This window comes from Opisthocomus hoazin, chromosome 7 (genome assembly GCF_030867145.1).
Source record: "Opisthocomus hoazin isolate bOpiHoa1 chromosome 7, bOpiHoa1.hap1, whole genome shotgun sequence".
Taxonomy (NCBI): Eukaryota; Metazoa; Chordata; class Aves; order Opisthocomiformes; family Opisthocomidae; genus Opisthocomus; species Opisthocomus hoazin.
The window spans coordinates 62,422,607-62,439,244 of record NC_134420.1 but is presented as its reverse complement, the minus strand read 5'-3'; the positions used below and the strand labels follow the sequence as shown (position 1 = coordinate 62,439,244).

At 47.6% G+C, this 16,638-nt stretch overlaps 1 protein-coding gene across 1 annotated transcript in view; it reads right to left on the bottom strand.

Moving 5' to 3' along the window:
• The window catches only part of RCOR1 (REST corepressor 1), an 82,750-nt gene that overhangs the window by 39,258 nt on the left and 26,854 nt on the right, over positions 1–16,638 (bottom strand). Inside the window, exon 3 of the mRNA XM_075426587.1 lies at positions 202–285. Coding sequence (XP_075282702.1) covers positions 202–285 — 84 coding nt within the window. The remainder of the gene's footprint in view (positions 1–201; positions 286–16,638) is intronic.

Sequence of the window (16,638 nt, the reverse complement as noted above, 5' to 3'; positions counted from 1 at the left end):
CTCTGAGCAGCTGTGCAGTGGGGAACAAAGCTCTTCTGGAGGATTGCTTTGGAGGCTTTTCTTTTTTCCAACATTCAAATTAATTTCAAATCATAACTGAAAGGTCACAGACACAACCTCTCTACTGAAAGTGGCAACTTCGCATTCTTGAATTGATACATGTAAGGGAAGTGGCAAATAAAAGTATTTGAAGAGACTTACATTTTGCTTCAGACAGATTCTCGTTAGGTGACCAGACCAGCATGCCGAGATTATCTCTCTCCTGACTTCGCCTTGCAAGGTTGGCTTAAGAGAAAAGAGACACAGAGAAAGTCATTTCAGATGCAAAATGGATACAGAAGTGACTTACCACACATCTGCAGCTTTTAATCAAGATACAAAACCCATCTGCACAGTTAAAACCCCATCTTCCCATTCAGACCTGAGGCTTTTCCTTGTTTCTTCAATGCATCACCCCCTATATAACATGACAGATACCACACACTCACTCTTCCATGCAGTACACTAAGAAGCATATATTAGATCTAAATTAAAAGTTAATTAACTTTTCCAGCATACTTGATTATTTTTCTTCCAGCCATCGTTAAATGAGAAAGGGAGGAGCTAGGTCAGACATCAGGCTCCAAGCCCTCGACATCATGAGACTGTACTGTGCAGCTAGATCAGGACAGACACACGCATGCACCCCCCGGGTTTCACTCCCGAGTGCCTCCTGCCCTGCCCCAGCAGTCCTTCCATGCCTCCATTCCCCATACAGACAGGAACACCAACCACAGCAACACTGGGTCCCCCAGGTCACAATCAGGTCCCCTGCTCAACAGCTCCTGCCAAATTCTTATTCACACCCACGCTGAGTACGTGCACCCATGCTCAGAAAGCAAGTCCGTTGTTAACCAACTTCACACCTGGCTGGCATGAGAGCTCTGAAGGTCTCCAGTGACGAACCACAGCTGCACACAGTTTGAAACAGCAGCCTCAAGCTAAGGTACATCTCAACAGAGAGTTCTTGTGAACCTGCTGCTGTTCCACCACAAGCAGTCGAAAGAGGAGGAGGACGTGAAGAGAGGGAGACTTGCTCCATTGAGTCAGCATGCACACAGCCAGCTCAACTACCCGCCCTGGCCGAGAGAAACCTGCAGGTCTTGTCATGAACGAGCGCCTACAGCACTGCTTCCACTACTGAACGTCACACAACACCGAAGTTTTATGCAATATTTCGACACAGTGCTATTTTCTCAGCACTGGACAATTAAGACATACAAGCACCACTTCATGACGCGTTAAACAAAACAGGTCAGAAAAGATCTAGTAACACGAAAGATGCGATGCCAGGAGACTGTCTCATGGCACAGGGTATGAAATCAGAACAGTATCTGCTGACGTTTCCACTGCAGCAGAAAGAGGCCTGCCAGCACCCAGCTCCTGCTTATCTGAACACATCAGAAAGTTTAGTAATTACAACACTATGAACCCTCATGGTTTGACTACTGTTTTTAACCTGAAATCTGCTCAGCTAAGAATAGTCAGGGTTTAGATGACAGAAATATTTTAACATTAAATTTAAAGCACAAATAGCATGTATTAAAAATAACCAGTTGCCAGCAACATATTTACATTGAATTAACAATTCTTTACTTAACTGCTTAAACACCAGCTCACCATATTTCTCATTACTTGCCCAAATAAAACAGAAACTTTATTTTCATGACTAAATTCTCATTTTTCGTGACAAACACCATGATTATCTTTCACACAGTTTTTTTTAAAAAGAAGGCTAGCAACTGCACATACAAGACATTTTGCGCACTGTGCATGTTCATTACTTCCAATACTAGGCAGAAAAACAGGAGTGAGAACAGGCAACAGCCTCTGGTGGCAAGAGATCGGGGGTGGAGTCCAGATCTATACATACAAGACGAAGAGTGCCTGAATTTAAAGTTATAATACTGAATTTAAAATTCAACTTAACAAAGTCTTAAAACATTGTGGATTAAGTTTTACTGTCTCCCTCATTCCAACTCTAGGTCAGGAACACAAAGAAAAAGGCAGCTTTAAGCCTGCCCTCTATCAACTGTTGCTCCTCACTCTCCCCACACCACAGCCTGTCCAATTACTTAAGAGCAGCACAGAGCTCAAAACCTGGAAAGAAAACAGAGTCTCTCCTCACCTTGCAGTACACTGAAAAGCCCGCTCTCATCTCAAAAATGCTCAAAGACAGAAATCATCAGTCAGGTCTCCAGGAAGTCAAATACTTTCCCCCCAAATCGCCATGCACCTCCCCACCCCCGGTAATCCACTGCAGGTCAGGAGCCTGATGCCCAAATTCTGCCAGCGAGGCTTAACACCAGGCAAATAGCCTGGCTTTACCAGTCTCACTCACTAAACTGGCAAAACCCACGTAACTGAGGAACAGGGAGAAGCTCTCCTAGTTCAGCAGGCCGGACATCCTCCCTGCCAGGCGGTGCACGTCCCCACCGGGCTGTCCCTTTCAGGAGCACAGAGCCGCTAGCTCGGCTTACGCACACTGAGGTGAGGTTTCACCTCCCCTGGCCAAAATCCCAAGTCACACTTTGGGGTAAGGCAGTGCCTCCGGTTAGGAGCTACCTACCCTCCAGCCCCACACCCCCTCCCTACAAGCCAGGGTAACTCACTCCCTGGGCCTCACACCCAAAACAAGAACCCCTGGAGATGCTGGGATTCATGCAATCTTCAGGACCCCCTTCTGCCCCATTTTGACAGCCCAGTTTCTGCCCCTTTGCCTCCCTCCAGCCCCTCGGTAGCAACCACATAGTACTTGTAAATGGGTGTGAGGCAACACCTCCAGTATTCCTGCAACATCTCTCCAGCTCTGCCCCTCCACCCAAGCCCATGTCTGCCCTCAGCCTGGTTCCTCAGCAGAGGCCAGCACAAGGCACACAGTTAGGGTTCAGTTAAAGACCATACTTCTCTGGAAAGGACCTAAAGGCCGATGTGCACAGAAGGGCAGGGTGTGGGTCCCCAAGTATCCAGAGATGCCGAGACTCCCTCCCTAATACCACAGGTGACTTAACCTTCCGCCCAGTTCCACATCCTCCCCATCACCCCTTCGCAAGCCCACAGCCCCAACGTGTACCAGTCCCTGCATGCAAGGCAGACAGGACGGGCATTCTGATGAGTCCATCATAAATACTCGCAGCACAAGTACTCTTGCTACACAATGTAGGAAGGAAGAGCTTAAGAGCTTGCTCAGAATTTGGAAGTACATTGAAATGGTTATTTCAGAGTAACAACCACGAGAGAAGAGAGGTCTTACAGCACAGCAGTTATGTCCCTGCCCATGGCAGGGGGGTTGGAACTAAATGATCTTTAAGGTCCCTTCCAAGCCAACCCACTTCATGATTCTATGACTACATACGTCCCTCTCCTGCATCTTTCCAAGCACAGCTGCAAGGGTCACCAACACGGGGGAATGCCTTCCCCCGTCCCCTGCTTCTGGACAAAAGATACCAGAGTGAAATTAAACCTGCTAAACTTCAGTGACAAAGCTAAAAAGCTAATTCAGTATAATCCATTATATATTTCATATTTTTAAAAGCCACATAAGAAGGGCAAGGGTTACTCTCTTTTAGGGGAACAGATCAATTTAGGATCAACGGGGTTTGCTTGTTTAAGCAACAGCATTTAAAGCAGTGCAACCTGTGTTTAGAGAAGCTGTATATTGGCAGATGAGATCAGCTGACATTTCAGTTAGTCCTGCAGTTTCATCTGGGCTACCCACCAGGTATTTGTAAAGTCTCTGCCATAGCCATTAGCTCCCTGTTACAGCTGTTCTGGGAGCAAACACTCTAATCACTTTCCCACTGCTGGCTCTCCTCTTTGTCCCAAGTCTGGGAAGAATCATGGATGATGCTTCCTCCACCCGCAAGAGAAGAACCTCTACTACAAGCAGCTCCCCCTACGCTTTGTTCCACTGCCAGAATTCACAGGGGATGCAAGCTCCTGTTGCCTTTACCCTAGCAGAGATCTACAGCAGCAACCAGGCACAGGATCGTGTTGCCTCTTCCACAGCAGTTCCCTTCCCTCTCTCTTCCCCTGTCCCCAGAACACACCCCCACCCCACAGACTAGGGGTGATACGCTGAAACAGAGGAGGGAACTGATCCAGCTTGAAACTCACTTTGTGAAGAAAATGATTTTTAAAGTTGGTCCCATTTACAGATGTGGTCTACTGCACAAGCCCAAACAGTTCAACTATACAAAGGAGGAGATAAGGCAGAGCAGAATACCCATATATCAACATTATTCTAAAAAGAAGTTGCGGGGCCATTCCCCCCCCCCCCCCCCCGGAGCTGCAAGGACACATCTCAACACCAGCATGTAGTTGACCACACGGTGTGTAGGAATATATTGATGTGCACAGCAGAGAACACCGCTGTTGGAGTTCCTATTGCTTCTGCCCGTAGGCTGAGGCTCTGCATCCCCGGGGGCTCCCTGGGCTCAGGCACTGGCCTGGCACACGCAGGATGTGAAACCCCAACCCACGGCAGCTACAGCTCTTCCCCAACTTTTGGAAAGTTGTTGCAAGGCTGTCCCACAGGAAAAACAAGAAAGGTTTCAAATAGCAGCAGCAATCAGTTCGGACTCCAACAGGCATTAGGCTGATACATATAAAAAAAAAAATAATCTTGACTGAGTCTTTAAAGCATGTCTTTCCCCTGCTGTGAAGGTCCTACACAGGACTACCTCACTCTGCAGCATCTGCCTCTCCAGTTTTCACTTGTATACAGAAAGATGTCAGTCCCGCTCTCCCAATACCATCCACAGGGTTTAAAGCCTCAGGGGTAAGCCCACCTTAGACCTCACACCTGAATGATCCCAGCTCACACGGGAGCAGAAGAAAAAAAGATTGAAGTGAGAGCAAAGAGATTTTTTTTTGTCAAAACAGAAAAACAAACCCACCCCCACAAAAAAACCAAACCAAAACTCTTAAAACCCATGAAGAGCCACACTCCTCTGCTGCATTTACTCCAAGTCAGAGAGCAGAAGGTCCCCCCTTCCAGGGCCCTCTGCAGAAACAGAGGAGAAAGGTAGAATTTGCAAGTTCCTTGCAAGAAACTTAACACACCTCAAGCTCCAAATACCCTTGCAAGTCCTCTGCTTTGTCTGCTACCTTAGACCCTCGGTCTGGATCCCCTCCCTACACCAAGAAATACACATGTATCTCCTTGCATCTGAGAGGTTCTTCTGCAGATAATGTAACTTTGTATTTTCTCTTAGGCAAACCAAAGTTGTACCGGTGCTGGGACCAGGACTCTATGAATAAGCTCAGTGTTGAACATGCTGCAGAGTTTGTCATCATGAATACATTTGTGTTGACATGAAACCACAGATCTTTGTTCAGGCTCTCTCCAGAATGTTGCGAGAGAGCCAAGACAAGCGCGTGTGCCCTGCAGGCTCCTCAGCCACTTCGCTCAGCAGAGTTGCTGCAAATGGACAACAAAGCCGGGCTGAAAGCAGCAAGCGTGCTGCTCTCACCACTTCCACCAGGGTGCTGTGCAGGCAGGACACCTGCCAGGGGGAGGGAAATGGGCACATCTCCCCACAGAAACTACCAAAGGCCACTGCACCACACAAGAAGTCCCCCACTACAGGTCAGAGAGCACCTTCTCCATCCTTCTGACCTCTCCCCAGTTTCAAGTTTGACATGGAGCAGCTGGCATCAGTACAGAAGGAAAGCTCTGCCTGGCAGGAGTACCACTCCCTTCATCCCAGCTGAATCTCCTTCTGGTGAGATGAACTAAGAGCCTCTGCAGAGCTGAATCAAAAGGCCAAAGGGTGAAGTTTGCACTTCACAGCTTGAATCCATCCAACACCTCACCCATTCTGAAGGGAGAGGAGGTCCTGCTCAGGCAGCATTGCTGTGCTCCCTGCCTCTCCCCCCATCCTGTGTTGACTCTGGCATTTATCCCTCCAAGCCAAGCACATTCGCCAAAACTAACCTGGCAAAACAGAAAGCAAACAGCGTTTTCCCCAGTTATTAAATCACATCAGCTGGCTGCAAGAGGAGACAAACAGCCACGTGAGTGCACAGGGAGCAGAAGGCCCACGTGGACAAGGGCCTCTCTGCCTTCACCCCACCGAGCTTCACCCTACCACAATGGTTCAGCAGCATGGCTGCAAAAGTGAGAGGGAGGGAGAGAGGGAGGCTGTTTCCCCTTCCACCACGCACCAACGCCTATGTGACAAACCAAAGCAGGGCAACTACCTGAGCTTAAAAACAACCAACGAAAAAAAAAAACAACAACAAAAAAAAACCAAACCACACACCCACACCAAAAAACCCCCAAAACCTTATCCAACAAAAAAGCTGTTAGCTTTAACTCATACCAATTCCTAGTTTTCTACCACATACCCGAAGAGACAAGGAAGCAGATAAGGAAGCAGGGTCAGCTCCCTCAGTCACAGCACCAGTTCAGGCTGTCTTCGGGACCACTGGCAGAATGACAGCATGCACGAAGAGCAGGCAGGAAAGCAACAGAGCCCATCAGCAAGTGGGAGCCCAGCCCGACACATCCCATTTTATTTTTCTTCTCCCAGTCAGAGAAGAAACGTGCCAGAATAAACCCAGTGGGAGCCGAGGCCTCTCAAAGAGCCACCAATCACTCTGTCACCTATTACTTTGCTTCTGTGCAAGGCAGCGGTGTCAGCTCCCACTTGAGTTCCTGCTCTCAAGGGAGCTGCTCTGCCTTGCAGCTCTCCCCAGGGACGCTGCAGGTTCCAGCTGTGGCTGTGAGCCGTTCCAAAGCGCTTTGCTTTCGGCACCTGTACTGACCCCTCGGAGAGAGGATCCTCGTCTCCTGCAGATGCCAAGACACTCTTTGCTTTGCTCCCAGTTCCATCCCACCCAAATTGGGGCAAAGCTCTGCCAGGAGGCCTCCAGCATTATTCTTCTCCATAACCCTTTCCGTAGTCTGACGAGTTTTTGCTGTTGCCGTTTGCACAAGGCCTTTCAGAGCTACTGAAGCCCTCTGAGTTTCAAAGTAAAACACACTAACACATGAGCATGTGAGGGCACTGCAACACACCACAGAGTGGGAGCCTGCTGCTGGTCAGTTCCTCCGTTATTTAGAAACAGCAAAAGGTAACTCAGAAACACACGTCCGCTGTCAGGAGCTCGATACAGATGCGTACTTCTGTACCTTCTCTGGAAGGCAAATTCATGGGCAAATCAAAGTTTAAAATGTACTTGCCACAGACGTACAGGGAATTCTTCAAGTACTGATCTTTCGCAAGGCAGCAGATTAAGAAAAGATTTCCAGATCTAAACAACGTATTTCATGAATTTAAAGTTCACACAACTACTGAAATCTCCAGGGTACATGATTGAAAGATTCCCATCTACATAGGCTACCACATTACTAACACCACTTACCAACTCCCCCACAACTGGTACTAACCCATGTTTAAATCACACTTTGCAGGTTTAAAAGGAAAGTCTAAGAAACACCTCTTCCTTTTAATACGTAACCCTCAGTGTTCTATGTAAAACATGCATTGTATCATACCCAAAGGTAAATGGACATTTTTATTGTTTGGGGAAGAGCTGGAGCTGACATATGACAACTTAGGTGTTGAATGCTGCTTAAAGCAGTTTTGGACCAAGTCGAAATGTATTTCCTTCTAATGAAGCGAGATTAAACATGTGCTTCCGCTCCCAACCCTGCATTTTCTTTATCAATGCAGACCTTGTATTTATTGCACAGGGTAAAACCCCCTGTTTACAGTACCCATGATGACTGTTAAACAAAATAAGACAAGGCAGGCACTGGCTCCCACAGTTTAAAAAACTTTCAGTGATTCATTGATATTACCCAAGCTCACAGTGTAATCGTAAATGCACAACTGCGATACAACAACAAAATACCTATGTGGCACAAGTGAATTCAAACAAAATTGAGAGTCAGAAGAAAAGCTTTTTCAACCTTCCTTTCCTGCTGCTGGCACTGGTGTTCCAAGCAGCAACTCAAAGACATTCAAAGAACTTTGCTGCCCATCTCCACTTCCTTCTGCATGTGACTTCTCCCCGAGTCAGCAGACAATGCTTGTGATTCCCTTCCATTCATGTTTTCTGAGGACTGCCTACGTATAGTAGCTTGTACCTCATAGAAATACCATCTTTGTACACATTATAGGAGCATTAAATGCAGCAGAACATTTTAGACTGGAATCCTGCAAGCTGAGGAATATTTTTTAATTAAAAATGTATAAATTAAGCAGTGGTTAGATCTTCCTATACATGACTACACCCGGCTGGCACTATAATCTATATGCAAATAAAGTTCTGAGGGCATTTTTGTATCTGCCTAGGGAAACAAAGGTGACTGTTTGGGTTTCTGTACAGAGCAGCAGCACTGGAAACGCAGGCTGAAGGGCCCTATTGCCTCAGAATAACTGTAGATGCTGTGCTACAAAACCCCACAGTATCGCACATTACCACAGTGTGAAAAATATTGCTTCAAAAATTACTCAGTTAAAGATTAATCATCCAGCAATGATTGCAAAGGTCACTTTGCAGTGATAAAAATTATTACCATCAGAAGAACTGGAAGAGAAAATGACAAAAAGCATGGATAGAAGTACAGTTTCCTTTTCTTTAAAGAAATCAAGTTCAACCCATACTGTTTGAACTTCAGATCTTTGTGTCTTTTTATTTTATTTTAAACTTTTTAAGAACACATTTGATCCAAGTTGTCTTTCCAGTTTCGGAGCTAGCAGCAAAAGCTGTGGCCTACATTTTGCCCACAGCCCAGGCCAGACCGAACAATAAAGCCAGAACAGATGTTGATGCCTTGCCTTGATTTTTTTTTCCCCCCTGAATAATAGGAGTCCACTCATTCTTTCCTGCAAGCAGGTGGCACCAATGTGCAGCCATAGATGAGGTCTGAATAACTATACAAGCAAACAGCCGTTTAATATACACCCTAAGTGTGTAAAATTATTTTTTCTACACGCGAGTAATTCTAACCTGAGCTCTGCAGTGAGTTCTGCATACACAGGTTCCTGTATGGAGCAGGAAATACATTAACATAACATCAGAAGCACAAACATACCCCCACACATGCTCAGTATTGAGCAGCACACCTCTGCTAATCACAACGGGCTTTTGTCTAGACATGGCTGGGGTTTTGTATTGAAACGTGAAAGGCTTGGAGTTTGTTTAAAGAGAAGTGAGTACAAAATTAAGAGGAGAAAGTGCACATTTGATTAAGATCTTACTATAGATCTCTTGCAAGCCTTTTTAAGAATATAAAAATTTGCACCATCCACTTTTTTTTAAGGAGGAGGGCTAGTAACTGTACTACAGCCCTCCTGAATGCACAACCACATAGCAGACAACCAGAACAAAGCAAAAGCCTGCAGTGCACAGGTCGGTTGGACCTACGAGCTCACCTGCCCTCCCAGACACACCTCTCCCCCCTCAACATCACTGAGAGCACCCCAGCCTCCCCAGGCTGCGGTTCAGAGCTGCGGCAGCTCCAAAGCTCCATCAGGAGGACTGGGATGGGGCTGGACACGTGCCGCCCCACCAGTCAGCAGCAACAAAAGCAAGCACCACTCGTGGGGCCCCATGGGTCCCACACACCCTGTGGCTACCAGCCCACAACCCACGGCTGCCACGCTGGGTCCCACATCTGCCACCAACCCTGGGAACCCCTGCACACTCACATCTCTATTAAAAAAACCATCAGGGCAGGACCTCCACAGACCCACTTTAAAGTTTGTTAAAAATAGGTAAACGCATGCACACAATCAGCTCTGAGAGCCAAACTACAAGCTAAGCCAAGGTACGACGAGCCAACTACTGTTGGTTTCTGCTCAGTCTCCCTGAACGCTGCCCCGACATGAAGATATTTCCTCCTTCCCTTCACACTATTTCCCTTCCACTTAGGTGACCAAGAAGTCACACAGGCACACCTACATGTATGCAAGTAAGATATACCTATGGAATTTAATATACAAAAAAGGAATAACAGCACAGTTCCCTCAAGTGCCAGGTCTCGTGCTGCCGACAAACACCTAGGCCCTGCCAACTCTGTTTGAAGCCAAACAGTCTTCTGATGAGGAAGCAAAGGTAAGGCAAACACATCTTCCGCTCTTTCTATCACAGATCTTGATTCTGCTGCCTCCCCTGTTCCTTGACAATCAGCAACTCCCACACACAGCTCCACATTCATATGGTCTCCCGTTTCTTCACTAGCTCTTCCCACCCATCGAACAGGGCGCTCTGTTCTGTTCCCTTACCCCCAGCAAGAGCAACTGTTTGAGCCCAGTCCTGCCCATAATTCACAGGCAGCTCTTAGAAATAACAAGACCAGGACCAGCAGAGAGACTTCCTGAGCCTGGCACTGTATCTGCATCATTGGATTTAATGGCTCTTCATGGGAGGAGGGGAGGGAAGGGGGGGGGGGGGGGGGGGGGGGGGAAGTCCATCAAATAGTCTAATCCTTTTTGAACCCATTTGTAATTTTGGCATCTACAACATCCTGTGGCAGAGTGCTACAATTTAATTATATGTTTATTGTCTGAAGGAGAACAAAGAAAGCCCATGCACACACTCCCTTCTCTGCTCTGAAGCTGCTACCCAGTCATTTCATTTGGTGGCCCCATTTCCTGCCCCACAAGAAGCAGAGAATAAGTGCACCCCGTTCACCTCCTCCGTGTCTCTGTTTTACAGACCCTCTACCAAGCTCCTCTAGGTCATCTGTTTGCCAAGCTAGACAGTCTGGGTTTTCCTGCTTCTCCCTTGTACAGAGACGGGGAACAAGAACAATTCCTGCACTTTATCTAGTTATCTTACAGCTCTGAGAAACATGTATGCATGGGGGACAACCAGAACTGTACGCAGTGTTCGAGAAGAGGGTACACCACAGGGTTTATAAAACATGCCATAAAGAGGTTCTGTTTTGTTCTCAAATGCTTTCATAACAGCTTTTAACAATACACTTGCCTTCTCACTATTACCATTGCATTGATGAAAAAACCACTATGACTCCCAAGATCTTTATCTGGAAAGGCAACAGCTAATTTAGAGACCACTACCGTACACATACAGTTAAGGGCTGTTCCACCCTACCCTCCCGCCCTCCACAAATATTACTTAGCACATAACAAGTGTCACCTGTCATTTTTACAGCCATGCTACCACGAGACTGAACAGGTTGCCCATTCCCCTCATTCAGCAGATATCCACGCTCCCCCTGCTACCCCCTCCTCCTGTTCACATACTGTCTTTCACACTGACAAAAGGACAATCCAGCTGTTGGTAGTCAACATTAAAAGCGAGAAAGAAAAATAACAAGGTCTGTAATTTGACATGGAGACTACACAAGTGTCACTTTATTTGGAGAGTGAGAAGTGCATAGTGGCTCCTCTCCAAGCCCGGCTCCAGGACACCTCTGGCTTCCCAAGGCTTCCTCCCCAGAAGACATGACATAAGGAGCAAGCAGCCAGCAGAGGGTTTTCTCAGACACTGCGGCTCCCCCCATTCCCTTTCCTTTCTAAACAGCAATGCTGCTCAGACCGACTCAGGCACTTCCCACTCCCCGGCTCCAGCCACCCTTTCCCATTCCCCAGCATCCTTTGGGGAATAAGGGGAAAGAACAGCAATGGGGAAGAGGGATCAGTGCTTCTACCTCTGCTCAGAAGAGATGCTCCCACCACCCCAGCTTCAGGAAGCACTGAACCTCCTTACTCATAGAGTAGACCTGGTTTCCCCTGCAAAGCTTCAGACTTGCCCTTCATAGGCCCGCACAAGCACCGGTAACCCAAACAAGCCATATTTTACTCATCTTTCCCACACACTAAGGACCAGCTGGCCTATTTCTACTGCCCAAAGCAAGCAGAAAGTAAAGAAAAAAAAAAAAGTCAGTCTCAAGTGTTCGCAAAGCAGAGAGATTACTTTTTGCTATTTTTAGCAACACCTCTTCCCTTCTCACCCATCCAAAGCTCACATGACAGCATCCTTTTGAGATAGCTTACACTGATTAGTGGAAGTAATGAGTGCCTAGAAAGCACCAGTGACACAAAAATGTAGATTCTTAGTTAACAAAGTAACTGGTTTATTTTTTCCACCATGCTTCAGAAACCCTTGCCAAGAGATAGTCAGGAACAGATCTGACTAACTAGAACATGGTCTCCAATGAGTATGGGCTGCAGGCACTTTTACTTCTCCTCACCTTACATGTCAGGAGTCAGAAGAAAAAAAAATTTCACAGAAAACCAGCTATGTTCAATGGCTTACGAGCTAAGATTACTGGGTGACTGCGTTACTGCTCGACGATACAGTACTGTGAGGGGCATGCAGATAGGACACACTGGTGTCTCCATACAGACAAGAGTCCACTCAAAAGGTCAAATGAGAGATAAATACCATGTTATTGGACTCTTGCAGTAGCAAATAATTTTGCGCAGCAGAATGAATCAATCTACAATTAAGCACACTCAGCTCGCAAAGACAGTTAAGATTTCTCACACGATTGCTATTCTTTTAAACCTGGGTGAAACATGAACACCCTTCAAGGCCATACGCAGCCAAGCCTGCTGCACACCGCGGCAGACGCACATCTTCCAAACCCAGCGGGGTGCTGTGGAGAGGCTGAACACCCAGCAAGGCATCATCCTGGCACCCTCCTGCTCCTTGCAGAGCTGGGCCCTACAAGCACACCCTGGGGAGGCCTGACCTCTGTGCTGAGGCCACCCGAACTAGCCCAGCCACTTCTACCCGAAGCTGGTTTTGTAGAGGTTACGCGAGCGGCCCGACTGGCAGAGCAGCAGAGACAACAACCTCTGAAAAGGGGGCACAGCTTCCTCTCCCGACGCAGCCACCGCCAGCAGCAGACACCTGTCCTCAGGCCGATGCGAGCATATGAGAAGCTTATGTATCAAATCCCACCCGGCACTGAGTCATGCACCGATGTGGTGTGCAACTGCAATCAACAGGCTGCGAGCATGCCCAGTTTAACCCAAACAAATCCGACTTTTAAATGTCTGCAACGGTTGCATATCCTCCTCTCACCCCCATCCATGACAACCTTCCAGGTCCTTATCCTCACAGCACCCCTACCAGCAGATGAGAGCTTTTATCAACACACACACGCACGCAAAGCGCCGAGCGCCAGGCTCACAGGAGTTGAGCCACATTTCCCAGGCCCCATGTTAGAGCCCCAACCGTGGGTCATCGCTCCTCATCATCCCACTCTCAGAAATGCTGAAATCAAATAGGAGCCCATCAATAACACATTTGTAATATTTCAGATCAGATCTTGAAAACTCAGTCTGCTTCCAGCTCTCCTTGGAGATGGCTGGTGCATTCATTAGCTCACAAACTCCCCGAGGCAAAGACAGCCCCTCTCCTTCCGTCTGCACAGGGCCTGGCCCAACAGGGTGCTACAAGGATAATATTCATATCCAAAAACACAAAGTCAGATTTAACATGCCCTTGAAATGCAGGCAGCTCCTGGATCACATTTTTCTGACAGATTTCACAAGTCGGTTTGTTTTTTCCCCATTTTTGCCAAACTCAGAGGCACAGTAAGAACTATATTTAAAATGTAGCTAACAATCATGACAAATCTTAAAAATTTTGGTTTTAACATTAAATTTACTAAAAGACTATCCAAAACAAGTTATCTGGTTTCTCTCCTTCTCCCTCCTTCAAAAGAGTCTCAGAACTAGTTTGTCTTGCATCTACACTAATAATTTCAGAGCAAAAAAAGCAGTATGATAACTACGCGAAAGGCTAAACAATCATTGTTGCTCTACACCAAGCACTGCCTTGCACTCATTCTGCACTGCTGTTCTGCCCATACTCCCACTTTACACCAAACGTAACTGATCCTAGAAGGTGCCAAGTAACAGCGACCCAAACCCCGGAGACAGGCTCTCGGCAATAAGCGGCAGCAAGTACGCTTGCAGCCCAGAGGAACAAAACGGGGGCACAGCCCTGCAGAGATGTTGGATTTTCCCGAGCTGCCTCCGCTTTGGGATTACGACTGCTCTTTCTGCAGTGCCGGCATTTGCATACCACAGCATATTTACACAGAAATCAATCGGGACACAGGCACGAAGGTGAACAGGGAGAAGGGGCCCGCAGTGCTTGGGGCACCCCGCAGACAAGCGCAGGGCCCTCTGCTCTCTGCTAGATGCTTCGGGGAAAAGCAAACCCGTTACAGCTCAGCCACGTCTAAACCCCCATCCCCTTCCCCACCCCGTTTAACAAAGAGGACCGAAGTTTGCAGGCACAAGGCCTCACAAGCTCTCTGAAACGCAACCACCACGTGGCGAGCGTCAGGAGCAGAGCTCACACAAAGAGCCGAGAGGCAGCAGGAGACGAAGGGGAGCGGGCTGGGAAAGCCTCAGCAGCCAGGAGACGGGCAAGGGGGGACCGAGCCTCACTCTCCAGCCATGGCCACAAGGAAGCCAGCACAAAGGGGACGGGGAGGCTAAGCAGATAAGGAGCAGCCAGCCAAACGCCAGCCTGGCAGCACAGATAAACGAAGGAGCCAAGACCCTGCTGGAAGGCAAAGAGTGCGGTTTGGTGGGGAGCTGAGGGAGGAACCCGGCTTGGCGCTGCCCCGGGAGGGGAAGGAGGAGACGCTTCCCGGCAAGGCAGGGGAAGGCAGTTTGCACAGCACTTACCTGCCCTGTAGCACGTCCCTCACACGCTGCAGTGTGGTCCTCCTCACAGACACAGAGACAAAATTAACTTAATTTTACTGTGTTCAGCGTCATTAGTCTGTCCAGTCCGAGGACCAAGATCCTATTCAGCACATAAATGCCTCTTTATTGAGGCTAAAAATTCTTCTGTTTTCTCCAATTTAAAAAGAACGGGGGGGAAAAAAAAAAAATCCCTTTTAGACATAATTCATGTTCAGGGCAAAACATCCCCTCTCTCCCTTCCTTCCAAAAGCTATCATCACAGTGAAAGCAGCCAGAGTGTCCCTGCCTGTGTTAAGAGCCCAGAAGTCTCATTTTCCCTTCCCACAAAGTGTATAATGGAAAGAAAATGCAGTGGCCGGCCCCCGGCAGCTGTTTGACAGGAATACAGCTGTGCCTCCTCACACACTAATTACGCTGCCTCGCACTGCACTGGACAAATTCAAAACGTGGCCACCAAGCCTATTTTCTTTACCCAGTGACCACTGGATAACTCCATAAAAGCAAGCAGCGGCTCTCCACAGAGCACCATCTTCAGCTTCAGCCACGTCAGGGGGCATCAAGCAATCCTCCCAGTCCCCCTACACCCAGTGCTACCACCCTGGCCACTCTGGAGCACCGTCTCCACACTGTCACCTTCTCAGCATCAGTGACCCAAAGTAGCCTCTTGTTCTGCCACCAGGTTGCTTCAAATCCAAACCTCAGCTCCTCAGCTTGTACAAAAGCGCTTAACGGGGCTTACACACATCCATACAGGAAGAGAAAAAGGAAAGAAAAACAAAAGAGCAGCAACAGGAACAATGCAGCAAGAGAAACAACACACAGGGACATAAAGAGGACAGAGAGCCTCAGGGGAGGGAAAGTATTTAGAAGAGCAGAGTTATTAGAGACTGAGAAGCTAAACCATGCAATGGCTGCTGAGCCTTCAAAGGGGGGGGGGGGAAAGTCTGAGCAGAGCATCTTGGAGAATGCAACAGTCTTACAGGTGCATATGTGGGCTGGAGCAGAGAAAAGCTGAGACACACTGGCACCAGAGAGGAAAGCAGGCTGTCAAAGAAAACTACAAGGCAAGGCAGGCCAGGGAATCCGCACCATTTACCCATAGCCAGGAGCTCTGCCAAGCGTTTTGAGACACTTGCATCTTCCTCAGCAGAAAAGCTGCAGGCCCTCTTCATTTCTATCCTGGCCTGCACTTTCTCCATAACTTTCCAGCACAATTTACTGCATTTACTGAAAGACAACGGTTTTCCCTAATGTCTGGATTTTCATAGGCTGTTATTTCAATAAAAGTTTGCTACCTTAAAGAACAGGCTACAAGACAGGGGCCATGGAACAGGGACTAACAACCACCTTGCTTAGTGCACGTGAGCTCTGATCGGCAACCGTGAGCTGTAGGTACTGCTGCAACATTGATGTCTCCCTGCGCATTTGGAAGTCTTGAGTCTTCTGCTCTGTGCCACCACTCAAAAACAAATTGCTACAAGTCCAGTTATATCTATGTTGAAGGGAAAGAATGAGTGTCAAAATAATTCACGGTAAGTTGACTCCACAGACTTCTCTCTTCTCCTCCTACCCCAGAAAATCACTCAGCCTCACATCCCCCTCCTTGCATGCACACAGTCGGCAAACGCTTTGCACACATTAAACCAATACTTGTTAGCACAGCCAGGGACACTACTGGGAGCCTCAGCTCCCTTTAAAGCATGCTCAGGTTGGTCCAACTTTCTAATGATAAAACTATTTGTAGTCAGATATTCATGATCCTGGCAATGATCCTTGGTATAATTCTGTTCATTAATACCTAGTCTGAATGTACAACAGCAAAGGAGAAAGAGTTCACTGCCTGTAAAAGGTACCAAGCTCTAGATAAAAAATACAATAAAATAAAACCAACACGAACTGAAGAGTAAACCAGCTTCACCAAACAAGACGACTGAAGCTCCTT